The following is a 14193-nucleotide window of genomic DNA, read 5'->3' as shown; positions in this document are numbered from 1 at the left end:
AGATGTCTGTTCAAAGTTCATCCATGTTTAAAAAGCGAGTTTATAAATTGGGTTCTGTAGATAATAAAACTCTTCTAGAAGTCATGAGTAGATTTTGTAGTTTGACTGCTGAGTTTAAAGTTAAACAGACACTATTTGCTATTGCTAAACGACATTGCTGTTTAATACCTTTTTTCCTCCCTACAAAGTACTTTATATACTGTGAAGTACTAACATGTGAAACTACAGTTGGTAAATTAATAAACCCAAGTTCTCCAGATTCAAATTGAGTTGTACAAAACAAAAGGTATTGAGAAAGAAGGTCCTTGCTAATGTCTGCACTGCATATTGACATAGGGGCATACCTTTTTTCATAGTAACATGCTATACTTAAATTTTAATAACTTGTTGTCTCTTACTGTGCTTCTCCTGCCTTCTCTTCCTTCCTCCCCTAATGGTCTGTATTTTTACAGAGACCTACTGTATGTGAGACCTTTCAGGAAGCTGTGCAGTTTGAATACATCAGACCGTTCCAGTACCTGAAACTCATGATGAAGAGAGCTAAGCAGAAAGCTGTGGTTGAAACTGAAGCTCCTCAAACATCACAGAAAAGCAAAAAACAGAAAACTTGTTTGTATGGCTCAGTGTTTGGTGAATCTGACTTACACGCCTCAGTGGACTGGGGACGCCTTCCGCACCATGTTATTCTGCGTGTTTTTCAGTTTCTGCCTTTAGTAGATCGAGCCAGGGCCTCTTCTGTTTGTCGAAGGTGGAATGAAATTTTTCACATCCCAGATCTCTGGAGGAGATTTGAATTTGAACTTAGCCAGCCAGCTACTTCTTACTTAAAGTCTACACATCCTGATCTCATTCAGCAGATTATCAAGAGGCATGCTGATCATCTGCAGTACGTCAGCTTCAAGGTAAGTCTTGGATGAATGGAGGCTTGTTTTGTCACGTTACTGTGCTTAATGCATGCAGCTTCTCCATGTCAGGGGGCTCAAGTGTTGTACCTGGGAAGTCTTACATTTAAAAATGCAAGTACTACAATGATTGATTTCCATGCACGCACACGGTTTCCTTCAGTTTTCTGCGCTGTAATCTCTACAAAGTGAAGAAAAAGCTAACATCGTGCAACATAGTGCTGAAGATTGATTGATAGGTTTTCAGAATATACAGAATACGTAGTTTCTGTGAATCGGCATTAGTGGCAATCTGAGTACTCAGCAGATTATTGTGCAGATAAATATTTCTTACGCATGGAAGCGTTTGAGGGAACAAGTTTGTGATGTGTGTAACTTGTTTGCAAAACAAGGCTATACAGTGAAGAATGTCTTTAATTTCAGAACCATGCTTTGAATAGGTGTGAGTGAGGGAGGTGCTGGGCCTGTACAGTCAGGTAATTGACATGTAACAGTAAACTCGATTTAAATGAAGGCTATGTTTGTACTCAGGACTGCATAAATGCCGTCATCTTTCATTTGAATACTTGATACTCTGTTTATCTGGGAAGATCATAGTTGGAATTACAGGTGCTTTGTTCATTTTTTTTTCAGAGGATACCACAGTTCTAATCTGTGAAGGAAAAGCAGAAAAAAGGATTGATACTAAAGATAGGATGAAAATCTGAAGCTTGTGTTTTTTCCCAGCACTGTTAGCAGTTTTACATTTGGAGATGAGATAGTGAGATTTGTTTGCACAGCAGTTCATGGATAATCAGTTATTAAATACCTGTAACTTCTCCACTTCATGTACCTGATCGTAATGAACTGGCTGGCATTATAACGTCTTAATGCAACTTTTATGCTTTTTCAGCTACTCTTTTATCAGCTACTGCAGAGGAGGAAGGTGAGATGAAATAGTGATTTGGCTAAAGTTAGTCATCAGGCTTAGAGATTAATTGAGAATCAGTTTGTTATTCAAGATGCAGAGGTGGTGTCCCTGCAGGTAAGATGGATTAGTTTGCTGGGGTATATCTAGGCTTTATCAAGCCTCTTTTTTGGCTCTAAGAGTCTAGAATTGGCATTTTAAAAAATGCGTACACACCACTGTCTGTCATCAGGCCAATACTAATTACAGTTCTTTAGGAAGGCATGAGGTTATTTGAAGGGAAGGCTTGATTTAATCTCTCTCTTCATGCTAGAAATACCCAGCACTCATACTCAGGAAAAGTTTCTAATAGTAACTTGCCTGAGCTCTTTTCTTGTCTTGAAGTTTCTAATTAACGTTGTGCCATGTCCTTATAGTAAAGGCGGTCTGGCGCAGTACAGAGGAGTGCGAGTGGAACTTGAGGTCTTAGGTATCCATGATACTGTTTTCTAAATAATAATAAAGAATGACTTCAATATTTTTAAATTGCTTTTATAGGTTGATAGCAGCACTGAGTCAGCAGAAGCAGCCTGTGACATCCTTTCTCAGTTGGTAAACTGTTCTATTAAGACACTGGGTTTGATTTCTACAGCAAAACCAAGCTTCATGAATGTCTCTAAGGTAATGTTCTACAAATGTAACTGGACTGACTTAAATCACTCTTAAACCGCTTGAGCTTTTGTATTGTGGTGTTACAGTTGATGGTGATTTTTATGAAACAATCTTTATTTATTGGTGTATCTTTAATTTGTGGCGTCCATTAGTATTAGGAAAATAATTGAACGTTGATTCCATTCACTAAATTTAGTAGTGCTGATGCTTGTGGCATGGAGAAGGGCAGTAATTTAGAAGGCTTGAGTTTCCTCATTTCTACGTTAAAAGATACAGTGACCACGTGCTGCAACATATTGTTAAAATATTTGGGAGATTATTTCTTTGACTCTAGGTTGTAGCAGAGTTACTTTCTGGAAAACAAAATAAATACCACTTTTCTGTAGATAAATTCTAGATATTTTAGGCTCATCAGTGTGTCCACTGATCCCTGTTTTGGTGCAGTGAAAAGATAAATCAGAGTGGATGACTTAACTATGGAGTGTAAAGTTGACTTTTGTCACATGCAGCAGCACATTTTTGAACATAGGTTTCCTATGTTCATGTGCAAATAAACCTTTCTTATTACACAAGGAGGGGGATGCCTAAGAAGTGATTATTTTTGTACTTTCTGTGCATGCAAAACCTGAGGTTTAGATGCTGAAATTCTGCCTGTCTTTTTATAAGAAAATTTTTTCCCCCTCCTTCCAATTTCTCTAAACAGGCTCATTTTGCTTCAGCACTGACAGTAGTTTTTGTGAACTCCAAGTCATTATCATCAATCAAGATAGATGACACGCCGCTTGATGATCCTTCCTTGAAGGTTCTTGTTGCTAACAACAGTGATACTCTAAAACTGCTAAAAATGAGCAGCTGTCCTCATGTATCACCTGCTGGTGAGTAGTGAATATTTAGGAACATGCGGTAGTAAAATATCATAAAAACAACAGTCAAGATTTAGTTTGAAACAAATTATTCATGTAACTTCTAGGGCTCTTCTTAGTCTCTTAGCAGAGGCCTTTTATTGACCTAGTCTTGGCTCTGGGTGGTTGGAAGGGGGAGAAGCATAATGCCTTTGTGTTACTGAATGGGTTGGATTAACAAAGGTGGAGGTGCTCCTTGCTTGACTGCGTCTTCTGGAATCCTGGGGATTTTTTTTACGTTCTTAGCTGCTTCAGAACCTCTGATGATAGGCCTTGAGGAGGAAAGGCCTCCAAAATTAGTGTGCAAGCCTTTAGCACATGTTCCAGGGACTGGATGTTCGCTGCCAGCTCTGCGCGAGGGTAACCGAACGTGTGCTGCTTCATGTGTGCAGCTTGTCAGCGTGACTAACTGGTATTCTGTGGGAACACACAGGCGAAATCCGTCATCTGTGAGTCAGCTACTGGTTGGTGGGATACAAGAGATGAAAGCAGTTGTCAGTAATTGTTTTGCCAAGATGCTGTGAGTTTTACCTACTGAGCAAAAGTGTTAATGCTTCGAAGTTTTATTAAAAAACTGTGGAGCGTATACAAATTTAAAAACCTAGACTGAGAGTCTTCCAGTTCCTGTAGTGCCCTCGTGTGTGCAGCTCTGGTAGTATGGACTTGCTCGTTTTAGCATAGGTTGATGCAGGGCGCGCTCCCTTTGAAATACAGGCTTGCCAGAACGTTCGGAGGGCTTTTGCGTCCAATCTCACTTACTTTTCTCCTGAACGTTGGTGCTAGGGAAAGGGAATCCTGGTCTGGTCTCTTTTTTTTTGTTTGGTTTTTTTTTTTTTTTTTTCCAGAGTCCACAAGAGGTGATTTAATCTGTGTACTTTGTATTCCAACAGATGAAGAGCAGTTGTGTTGTTTGTGTCTTAATTCAGGGAAGGGTCTGTTTTCGTATAGCTCTTAAACTAGGTTGCTGGTCGTCACTTAAATAGGATGTTTAGATAAATGCTGAAGAAAGGAGTATTAGGGAACAGTGGCAGCTTCAGCTGAATCTTACCTCATTTCAGTTGCTTCTTCAAAATTGAGGAAATTCTGCCCAGAGAAGGGCGAAGAGGAAGAAAGATAGGCAGATCAAAGAAAAATGCAACAAGTTAGACTTGCTGCTCCTACTGATAAGTGTTTTATCGCCAAAACCCCATAAAAAGATGGGAGTATCTAGGACTTTATATTTCGTGGGTTTTGGATATAGGTGTGACTACTCAAGGTGATAGAACTGGTACTTGCTTGAGCTTTACAGCAAGCAGCTGGGCTTATATTCACTTTTCATTTTACAGAGTAATTTGTTTTTTTTTCTCAGGAATTCTTTGTGTTGCTGACCAGTGTCATGGACTTAAGGAGCTGGCTTTGAACTACTACATACTAAGCGACGAACTGCTGCTGGCTCTTTCAAGTGAAAAACACGTTGATCTTGAACACCTTCGCATAGACGTTGTGAGTGAAAATCCTGGACAAGTGGAATTTCACACGATTAAGAAGCAAAGCTGGGATGCTCTTGTTAAACACTCCCCCAAAGTCAACATTGTGATGTATTTCTTCTTATATGAAGAAGAATTTGATGCTTTCTTCAGAGAGGAAACCCCCGTTACGCACCTTTACTTTGGTCGTGCAGTGAGCAAAGCAATGTTGGGTCGTATTGGCATGAACTGCCCAAGGTTAATAGAGTTGGTCGTGTGCGCTAATGGCCTCCAGCCTTTGGACGACGAGCTCATTCGGATCGCAGAGCGCTGTAAGAACTTAACAGCAATGGGACTTGGTGAATGTGAAGTAACTTGCAGAGGTTTTGTTGAGTTTGTAAAGATGTGTGGGGGCAGGCTTACCCAGCTTTCTATAATGGAGGAGGTGCTGATTCCAGATAATGACTACAGCTTAGATCGGCTTCATTTGGAAGTCTCCAAGCACCTGGGAAGAATGTGGTTTCCTGATATGATGCCAACATGGTAACTTCTCTACATTTGGGAGTAAACTGGTAGAATCAGGGTGTTGCTTTCTATGCAAATAAAGAATTTAAACAAAATGTAAAAACTTATTTCCAAGATTTGAGTTTTTCTACCTTGAGAACCTCTAGTAGTGTAACAGCAAAACATTCTAGGATGTTAATGGTATATTGAAGTAGAAATTAGATAAAATGTACTTAACACTTCTGAAAGTATGTCTGTAGTTTACAGATGCTGCAAACTTCAGTGAACTTGGGCTTCTCTGAGCTTCAGTTTAAATATTCTATTCACATTAAAGATTTTTTTTTTGTCCATGTCTTTGTTTAGTCTTTCTGATGTGGCCAGAAGGGGTCTAGAGAAACTTTTTTCCTTGAGCATATCTCTGTGGGAAGCTGGATACACCTTGGAGTTCAGTATTATTTGTCATGAAGTTTTATGCAGCTATTTTCAAAATACTCATGATATAAATGTAAAAGCTTGTACATTAAGCCCAGGTTACTCAAATATAATTTAGCTTAAACTCATGCTATTATGTTAAAATGTTGTGGTAAATGAGCTTATGCTTACAAAAAACCTTTCCAGTTTTTAATTGCACTTTAAATATTTTTGTCAGATAGCTAAACAGTAGACACTGCGTTGTGCAGTATGTTGGTTTTCTGTCTTGTGTGTGAAACGGATGGGAAAGAGACCTTGTTAAAATTGGTGATTTTCAAAGTTTGGATCTAGATTGATCGCTTGGGTGAATGACAGAGAACTTTGAAAACTGCTGGAGTATAAGGCATAGCTTCTGGATTTGGGAGAGTTCAGGTTGATGTCTGAATGCTGGTCCATGCTTTCACTATGGAGAGATAAGAAGGATCTCATAAATATGGCTAGTGAGAAGGAAGGATCAGGTGGACTACAGTTGTCTTTGATCGCTTTCTATCTGGAATCTTGAATTTGGAACACTTTAGTTGTTTGCCAGTTACGAGGCTGAAATGGCCTGTAGTAATCTTGCCTGTGTCTCAGCTGTGCTGTAAGCCACGATTTCTAGAGTAAGGGTTGCTGGAGGTGCTCCCGAAATTCTTAATTTGCAACTATTCAACACTTGTTGCTATTGATTGTTTTTTGAGGAAGAAGATTTTATTTTATTTCTTTATTTTCTTTAAAGGGGAAAGGAATGGTGAGTTGGTGTGAATTAGAGTATACATTTTTATGTGGATGTTTTGCACACTGTAAACTGAAATGCATTGTATACAGATTTTGCTGTAATTATTTTCATGCTGCAGTTGTTCTGTTTTCCTATTTATAGACTTTTTATAACAAGTCTACATTTGATTTGCTGGTGGGATTTGTCACATCAGATGAAATGTTAGTTTCTTCCACACACTACTTTACTGCAGAAATAACAGCTAAAGTGTTAAACCACCATTGTCTTGGACAGACTTGTTCCCAGTTGCAAGCTAAAGCATTTAAGGTAACATATACTATATAATGCCTGTCTGAATCAGTAATGCATTATTGCCAGTTGCATAGTTCAGAAGCATCTGGCTGGTTACTAGCACTTGTTACCCAAGAACTTGCTTCCATAATCAAGGGGATCACATTATCTTTTAAACAAAAGGCTGAAATATTTCTAAACAGTATTGGCTTTAAGATGTGTGGTTTGCTTTAAATGTAAACAAAATAAAATCATCTAATATGTGCACTGATACTAGACTCTTATCCATCTGTTGCACCACATCCTCACGTTAGAAACCATCACATGACAGTCTGGGGAGAGGCAGTAGAAATGTTTAACCCTTGGATTATGGGAAATAGTCATTGTCACTTCATGTTCTTGCCTTAAACTTGAGGATTCTTGACATGCTGAAACTAAAATGTAGTGTGAACAGGTCTTGTAGGTTGTCTATAAGTCCTGGAGCCCTTCATGTCTTTAGCCAACGTAACAGCATTAATGAAGTAGCAGACACTAGTGGCTACATGCAGAAATGTAGTTCAGGGGGAAACTGTTAAAATGATTCTTTGAATATTGTCCCTCTTACTAAAGCAGCTTTTCCATGTAGCCGTGAATGTTAGCTTGCTTCAGCTCCCAGCTTCTAGAAAGATAGGCCTGCATTTATTAGTGTTGTGGTTTTTGATGCAATGATTTTTGTGTGTGTGTTCACTCTAACTGATCTTAACAAGTAAGACTAATTGATACTTGAGTTTATAACTAAATGCCAACAAAATTGATGTGTTGGTCTCAACTGACGTACTGATTCTTCACTGGTAGTGTGGGAAGCTAATTTTAATTGAAAGGTAACATCTGACATTAGGTTAATGTTGAATTTTATAGTTTTAGTGTTAAGATTTGTTTAGTGTTGTGTTGGTGCCAATACATGCATCGTGCTTTGGGGATGAGTGTCAAAACACTGCCCTGTGCCAAGTAGGATAGTTCTTTTCCTTCTTAAGTAGGTCTTCCTGAACGGCTGCAGTGGAGATACTGCATTTGGGAAGAACCTGTAGATGGCTGCCTGGGCTTCCTCCTATTCCTTGAGCGGCTTCCTCCTATTCCTTGAGCGGCTTCCTCCTATTCCTTGAGCGGCTTCTCCTTCAGAGCTCTGCCCTGTCCTCCCTAAGGCAAGTTTTGCCTATAAAGTAAGACTTTTCCTAGTTTTACTGTCCTGCAAAGGCTTCCAAAAAACCCGTCTCCGAGGCGTATGAGGCAATGATACGGTTTGTTAGAATAACTAAAACCCTGAAAATGGAGTACAGAATTTACACCTGATGTGCTGAGGAGATTTGTAGGGTCACCAAAAAGTCCACGTTGCAGTAAGAAGCAAACCGTAATGCACCTTTTCTGCCACATGAGGGGGTGAGCTAGTTCTCATGCTTGTTGATTTTTCAGACTATCTGAGAAAGCTAGTGGTTACTCATTGCTAGCTTCCAGATTCGCTTGTAAATGCAAATTCCAACAAAAACTCGATTTTTTTTTTTTTTTTTATGTGGAGTCCCTTTTACCGTTCAATAGAGAAACTGATTGTTCTGGCATGACAACTCCAGACAACATCTTTTATGCCTTGTGGAGTCTTTCAATAAATTTCACTCTAGTTTTCCTCAGTTCAGGTGCCTTCAAAATCTAAAGTAATCTTGTTCAAGGCATGGTAAAGTTCTTCAATTAGCCTAAGACACAATGTTCACAACAGTTACAGGTACTTAAAAACCAGTACCTAACTGGAACATACATTAATGTTAGCACCTTGCAGTATTATGTAAGGCTCAAAGTACTGAATCAATAATAATATAAATTGTTGTTGTGCATGAGAAGAAAAAACAACTTCTGGATGCTGAGTTGAATTTATTTGGAATGCATGTGAAATTTCCATTTCACTCTCTTTGCCCTTTCCCCCTTTCGAGATTGCTAGTAGGATCCGAGTGATTGCAGTTCTCGACGTGAATGTGAGATGTGATCCCAGGAAATACTCTTTGCATTGGCAACATTTTTCCAAGGATTTGTCCCTTAGAAATTCTACCGTGGTATCTGATGGGATGGATGCAGACTAGTTTTACACAGAAGCCTGGTGGAAACAAGAGGAGGGAAAACATCAGATGACTGAAGCATTTGTTCTTCTGTACTAATTCTGTTTCAGAAGTAACACTTTCTGTCTTGTCCTTTCCACTGAGATAGCAAAAGTAGAAATACCAAAATAGCAAAGACACTGTTGTCATAAAAATAGAGGCAGTGGTTGGAGTTGTTGACTTGGTGGAGGGGCAAAGATGGGAGACAGGGAGAAGGTGGGAATTCCTGGTTTAGGGAAGAGCTTGAAGACATTCTCCAGAACTTGTTCTGCATGTAAATGGATAGAAGTTGCAGTGTATCAAAACATGTGCCTTGCTTAACTGCTTGGCTAGCTGCAAGGTGACACATCCTATAGGACCTCAAACCAAAGAAATACTAAAAGGAAAATTGCTGTTTACCTGCTCCCCTGATTTGGACTCCATCATCAATGGCATTTCCATTGTGGAAGATTTTAATGGGTCCAGAGAGCTCGCCAGAAAAGGGAGCGTACACGGTTGCTCCGTCAGCACAGATGACATCGACACCGACGTGCTTTCCTTTACCGTTGCGCCTGAAAAATGCGTAATTAGAGAAGTGTCTTGTGAGGACCGATGTTACATAGAGATGGATCTGAGTTAGCATGGTGCCAGATCTGGAAATGGGTTGTTTGTACTGAGACAGCGTTGACGTAGTTGTCTGGCTGAAGAATCTGTTGGTGTGGATGATGTAATGTCATCTAGGGTTGATGATCTGTTAGAGCTGCAGTTTTGCAAATCTGAGAGGGGAAAAAAAAGCCTTTCTTCCAAGCCTTTAAACAGAACTGTAGAGTCACAGAAGTGTTGGTTGGCAGGTACTGTGGAGGACATCAAGTCCAACCTTCCAGTTGAGTCAGGGCTGTTCCCAACACCAGGTTGGGTCAGGCACGGCTTAGTCTGAGTCATAAAACCCCCCAAGCACAGAGGTTTTATGAACACTGTGGGCAGCCTGTTCTGGTGCTGCGTCACCCCTGCAGTGAAAATGTTCCCTCATGTCCAACCAAAACCTTCGAAGCTGTAATTCTTAAGTGGATTAAACAGAATTCAACTCTTATTTCAGTAGAGGAGCAATAAAACCCGACATTTCGATGATACAGTACCTTGGAGCGCCGTAGTATCCGCAGCCGTACCTATCGCAGCCTCTTATCTCGTTTGTAGGATTCCCAGAGCACAGCGCTGCCCAGCGTCCGTCTTCTTGTGGGAACGGTGGAACAACTTTGAAATACAGAAACACAGCACGTCAAAGTTAACTTCTAGGTTCTGTTTAAGGCGTTGCATGTTTGTAACTACTGTGTTTTATTTTAGTGAGGTAGGAACATACTGGAATTACATCCCATGTGTTTTGTTGGATGTCTGCTCCACAAAATTTGTCATCCTTTAGGAAATGGAAATAGAATGTCCACCTAAGACTGGATTGTAATGCTTCTAGATTAGGGTTATCATATGAGGAACATGCTTTAAAGACAAAAATTCAGAGTCTCACCGTTCCTGGAGTGTAATCTGAGGGATGGGAAAAGACTCTGTTATGCCCAGGCTGATGGGACTGGACTCCTCAAGTCCTCTCCTCCGTTACTACTGATGTAGTATTTCTATTTACAAAGAATCTCCCCAAAGTCTGTGAGGATGCATTACTGAAAGCATTGCTAGCAGCTGACAGGGTACAAGCAGAAGAGATGCCCGACTTTTTTTTTGCCGTGACTTGGTGCTGCCATGTCATGGTGGCGGGCAAGAAATACAACTTGGTGAGCTGATGTGTTCTCCTTCCTGTACCACTGTCTGCAGCCCTGTAACGCTCTGTTATAGTGTGGATTTTCTTTCTTTTGGATGGTGCTGTCGGGGAGAACCAAAGACAGAGGGGACTACTGCTGTTTGATCTTGTTTTCCTTATTTGAAATTAGTAACTTCATTTTCACTGACGGTATTACTGACTCTGTTTTGGGGGGTTTTATTTGGTTGGGTTGTTTTTTTACCAGGTGTAAGCACATGAGTAGGATCGGAGTGGTCGCAGTTCTCAACGTGGATATGAGAGATAATGCCAGGAAACACTTTTTGCATTGGCAGCATTCTCCCGAGTTGTTGCCCTCTCTGGATTTGGCCATGGTAGCGGATGGGGTGAATACAGACGAGCTTTACACAGTAACCTGGAAGAGATGGGAGAGGAAGCGAGGTCAGGAAACATCAGCTGCATCTGCTCTTGGGGTGAGCAAGAAATGTGGTCAAGGTGCCAACAATCCTGAAATCAAAATTACTTGATTTGCTATGGAAAAGAGGAAAAGAGGGAGTTGGACAATAGGGACAGGAAAACATCCTCTCAGCAAAACTGAGAGCATAGTTCTGATAGTTTATTTTTACTATTTCCTTTTTTTGATTTTTGGGCTGGTTGTTTTCCTGCTACCTGGTTTTCAACTCCTTTCTTCCCTCCTTTCCAAGAAAAGCGTAGGAAAAGGACTGCATCCTGCTGCTGCTGACTTCTGATAGTTCAGAACAGTAGTGTAGTTGTGCTCCAACATAGGAGCTAGGGAGGGTGTAAGATAAATCAACACTTGGCTTGAATTGAAGAGCCACAGAAACCTTCCTCAAGTCAATAAAACGCTTACTTGTGCATGTTTCACAACATATCTGCTGTTTTTACTTGCCTGATCCCTGGATTTGGACTCCATCATCAATGGCGTTTCCATTATGGAAGAATCGGATGGGTCCGGAGAGCTGGCCGCTGAAGGGAGCGTACACTGTCGCTCCGTCGGCGCAGATGACGTCCACGCCCCCATGCTTTCCTTTACCGCCCTTCCTGAACACATAAATATGGAATTAGAGAAGTCTGTCAGGCTTAACAGTTAACACAGTGCTGTACCTGAAGGTTGTCGAGTCCTACAATGAAATTGGAAAGAAAGTGGATTCGATCCATCTTTTTTTTTTTTTATTGCAAAAGGTTTGTATTACTCTGGCCGCATTTAAAGAGGGATGAGAGTTCAAATTTTAAGCGTATTGTTAATTTCTCCAAGTTCATAGATTATTTCAGGCTGTTAAAGAAAAGCACCCCTCTTCTACCCTAAGTACATAAGTGTGGTGTAAAATAGAATCTTAAGTTTTGCATTTTCTCTTTTGGAAATTCCTAAGCTGCACGATGAGGACAGACACTTCTTATAGCACCTGGGAAGAAGAGGAGACGACAGGAAAATGCAGGGAAGGTAGGAATCATTCTATGTATGAAAGCATTTTTAAGGGAAATGTAACCTGTTCTGTTACGAGGTGCCTACTTAAAGACAACGATGCTGGCAGACCTTTGTCTTGTGTAAGTTAAACTACTTAGCTTCCTGTAGGCGGTTGCTGAATGTTGGTTAAATATCTGGTCTGTAAGCGACGAGAATAAATGACACAAATCCTTTAAACACTTTCCGCTTCCTTTACTCTGCTAATTTGTGTAATGGCCTCGCTTCTTCCCCTGTGCATCAGTTAGTAGCAGCGGTATCACTGCGCTTCTGCGAGATTGCCAGGTAACGTCCCAAAAATGAGTAAGAGGTCCCGCAGCCAACAGCCTTCTCCTGCTCTAAGTGTTAAACTCTGCCCTTTCTCCCCTGTGACCGTTTCATTTGGGAAAGCAGCAGCGAACCGCGCTGCTCCAGCCTCGGTGCCCCGCGGTGTTACCTGTCAGCGCCGAAATGGCCACAGCCGTATCTATCGCAGCCCCGGATCTTGTTGGCGGGATTCCCGCTGCAGATCTGGGCCCAGTGTCTGTGCTGCTGTTGGGGCGGGTGCGCGTCCAACTGCTGGGCAGAAACTTCATGTGCAAAGGAGGAAAATGGGGAAAATTCAACCATGTTCTTAGACAGAACAACGGAAAGTGTTAAGGTGCAAAAAAAAAGGGTATTTAAAGAGGAAGGTGAGCTCATGGGAGTCTACAATTTCAGAAACTAGGTAAAAAAACATTGCAGAACCTCCTATCTAGATTTGATCGCTTTATCTTGAGGTCTTATTTCAAAATATATTAAAACATACTTAAAAAATACACTAAAAGCAAAGCTATAGATAAATATTTTTAGTATTAGTTTGTGAAGTAAGTCAAAGTACTTTCATGAAACTTCTAAACCCTTCAATATGTGACTGTAATGCACACCTAATTCCGTATTTTGTAATAGTTATATTACCATAATTCTTCATAAAACTTGATTGATAAAACTTCGCATTGATAATTCGTTAGTGTCTGCCTAAACCCAGCCAAGACCGACTGCAATCGCCAATCTCAACTCACCAGCAACCACCAAGCTGACCAGAGCGACCAGACTGAGCGCTGACATCTTGTGGCTCTTCTTTGATCAGATCAATAATGTTGAGCAGTAGCTGCCTGGGCTTTTTATGTGGTTTTTGGAAGCCCAAGTCTGTTGTCTTGGCCAATCAGTCTTGAGCAAAGTCCTACAGCTCCGGGCAGAGGGTGTTGCCATATTAGGCACTGAGGATGTCTGCAGCCTCCAACAGTTGTTAGAGCTGGTTGGGAAAGACGGATCAAATAATTGGTCTCTTAGCACACAGTAACGGATGGAAACGAACGATCCCACATTTCAGGAAGCTCTGGTTGAACTGTTTCTTAACACCTTTTCTTCCCCCCTCCTGAAGCAAGGGTGTGCTGAGGCCAAAAATGGTAGGAACAAGAATATAGTCCAGAGGATTGAGCTGGAGGGAAAAGATGGGCAAATCTTCACGGTGGATGTAACCACTTGTCCTTCGCTGCTCCTTCCAGTACCTCCTCCCCAGGGCCCATTAGAGCTTTCTAACAGAGTGACAGAGAACACATGAAGGTGTAGTGTTTGCTGTAGCATGAGTATTCACTTGGGCTAAGAAACACAGAAGCTTTCTCATGGACTCATGTCTCTCTTCCCCTTCAGCTGAAATGATCACCTAGCCTGGACTTAAACCCATGAAGTGCTTTCCCTGAAGCCCTAGTTTTTGACAGCTAAATTCTTATTAAAACATTTTCAAGTTCTGAAACAGAGTTGCAAACCCAAGTTGTATGCTATAACTGACATGGAGTTAAAAGATTTTAGGCTTCAAAATGATTTGCTTGATTTCAGCTATTGCACTATTAAATGGGCTCCTTAGTGTCTCTTAATCCTTCAGCTTGATTTTTCTGCACTACTTACAGAAAAGCATTGGATTTTCTTTATGGACATGTCTTAGTTAATATGAAATTTAAATGGGTCACGGTTCTTTCACATAAACTATCCGATATTCCAAGTTACAGAAACCTCTGGAAGTCCTTCAGGCTTTATTCGGAGGAGAAACAGATGTCTCTCTGC

The 14193-nt window shown here is 40.8% G+C and overlaps 2 protein-coding genes across 2 annotated transcripts; one reads left to right on the top strand and one right to left on the bottom strand.

Annotated features, from left to right (window-relative positions):
• The first annotated feature begins 503 nt into the window (after nucleotides 1-503).
• Nucleotides 504-5521, top strand: LOC104348515 (F-box/LRR-repeat protein 21). The gene is made up of 4 exons (XM_009953819.2): nucleotides 504-902; nucleotides 2347-2469; nucleotides 3164-3335; nucleotides 4711-5521. The coding sequence occupies exons 1-4, from the start codon at nucleotides 528-530 to the stop codon at nucleotides 5352-5354; spliced, it is 1314 nt and encodes a 437-aa protein (XP_009952121.1). The 5' UTR covers nucleotides 504-527; the 3' UTR covers nucleotides 5355-5521.
• Nucleotides 5522-8695: 3174 nt separating this feature from the next.
• Nucleotides 8696-13197, bottom strand: LOC104348514 (myeloid protein 1-like). Its single transcript, XM_009953818.2, has 7 exons — nucleotides 13152-13197; nucleotides 12548-12680; nucleotides 11539-11690; nucleotides 10873-11043; nucleotides 10003-10117; nucleotides 9287-9438; nucleotides 8696-8886 (listed from the first exon to the last, which is right to left on the bottom strand). Exons 1-7 carry the CDS (start codon nucleotides 13195-13197, stop codon nucleotides 8696-8698), a joined length of 960 nt encoding a protein of 319 aa, XP_009952120.1.
• Nucleotides 13198-14193: the final 996 nt, after the last annotated feature.

Source organism: Leptosomus discolor, chromosome 10, assembly GCF_034619465.1.
Source record: "Leptosomus discolor isolate bLepDis1 chromosome 10, bLepDis1.hap2, whole genome shotgun sequence".
Taxonomy (NCBI): Eukaryota; Metazoa; Chordata; class Aves; order Leptosomiformes; family Leptosomidae; genus Leptosomus; species Leptosomus discolor.
This window is presented reverse-complemented; position numbering and strand designations above follow the sequence as displayed.

What these genes read in the sequence shown, in the direction of transcription:
- LOC104348515 (XM_009953819.2), top strand. Translation starts at nt 528, where the DNA reads ATGATGAAGAGAGCTAAGCAGAAAGCTGTGGTTGAAACTGAAGCTCCT. An exon ending in GCTTCATGAATGTCTCTAAG is followed by an intron (nt 2,470 to 3,163) that starts GTAATGTTCTAC and finishes TTCTCTAAACAG; the next exon opens with GCTCATTTTGCTTCAGCACT. An exon ending in TCCTCATGTATCACCTGCTG is followed by an intron (nt 3,336 to 4,710) that starts GTGAGTAGTGAA and finishes TTTTTTTCTCAG; the next exon opens with GAATTCTTTGTGTTGCTGAC.
- LOC104348514 (XM_009953818.2), bottom strand. Translation starts at nt 13,197, where the DNA reads ATGTCAGCGCTCAGTCTGGTCGCTCTGGTCAGCTTGGTGGTTGCTG. An exon ending in AGTCCAAATCCAGGGATCAG is followed by an intron (nt 11,044 to 11,538) that starts GCAAGTAAAAAC and finishes CATCTCTTCCAG; the next exon opens with GTTACTGTGTAAAGCTCGTC. An exon ending in TACTCATGTGCTTACACCTG is followed by an intron (nt 10,118 to 10,872) that starts GTAAAAAAACAA and finishes TGTATTTCAAAG; the next exon opens with TTGTTCCACCGTTCCCACAA.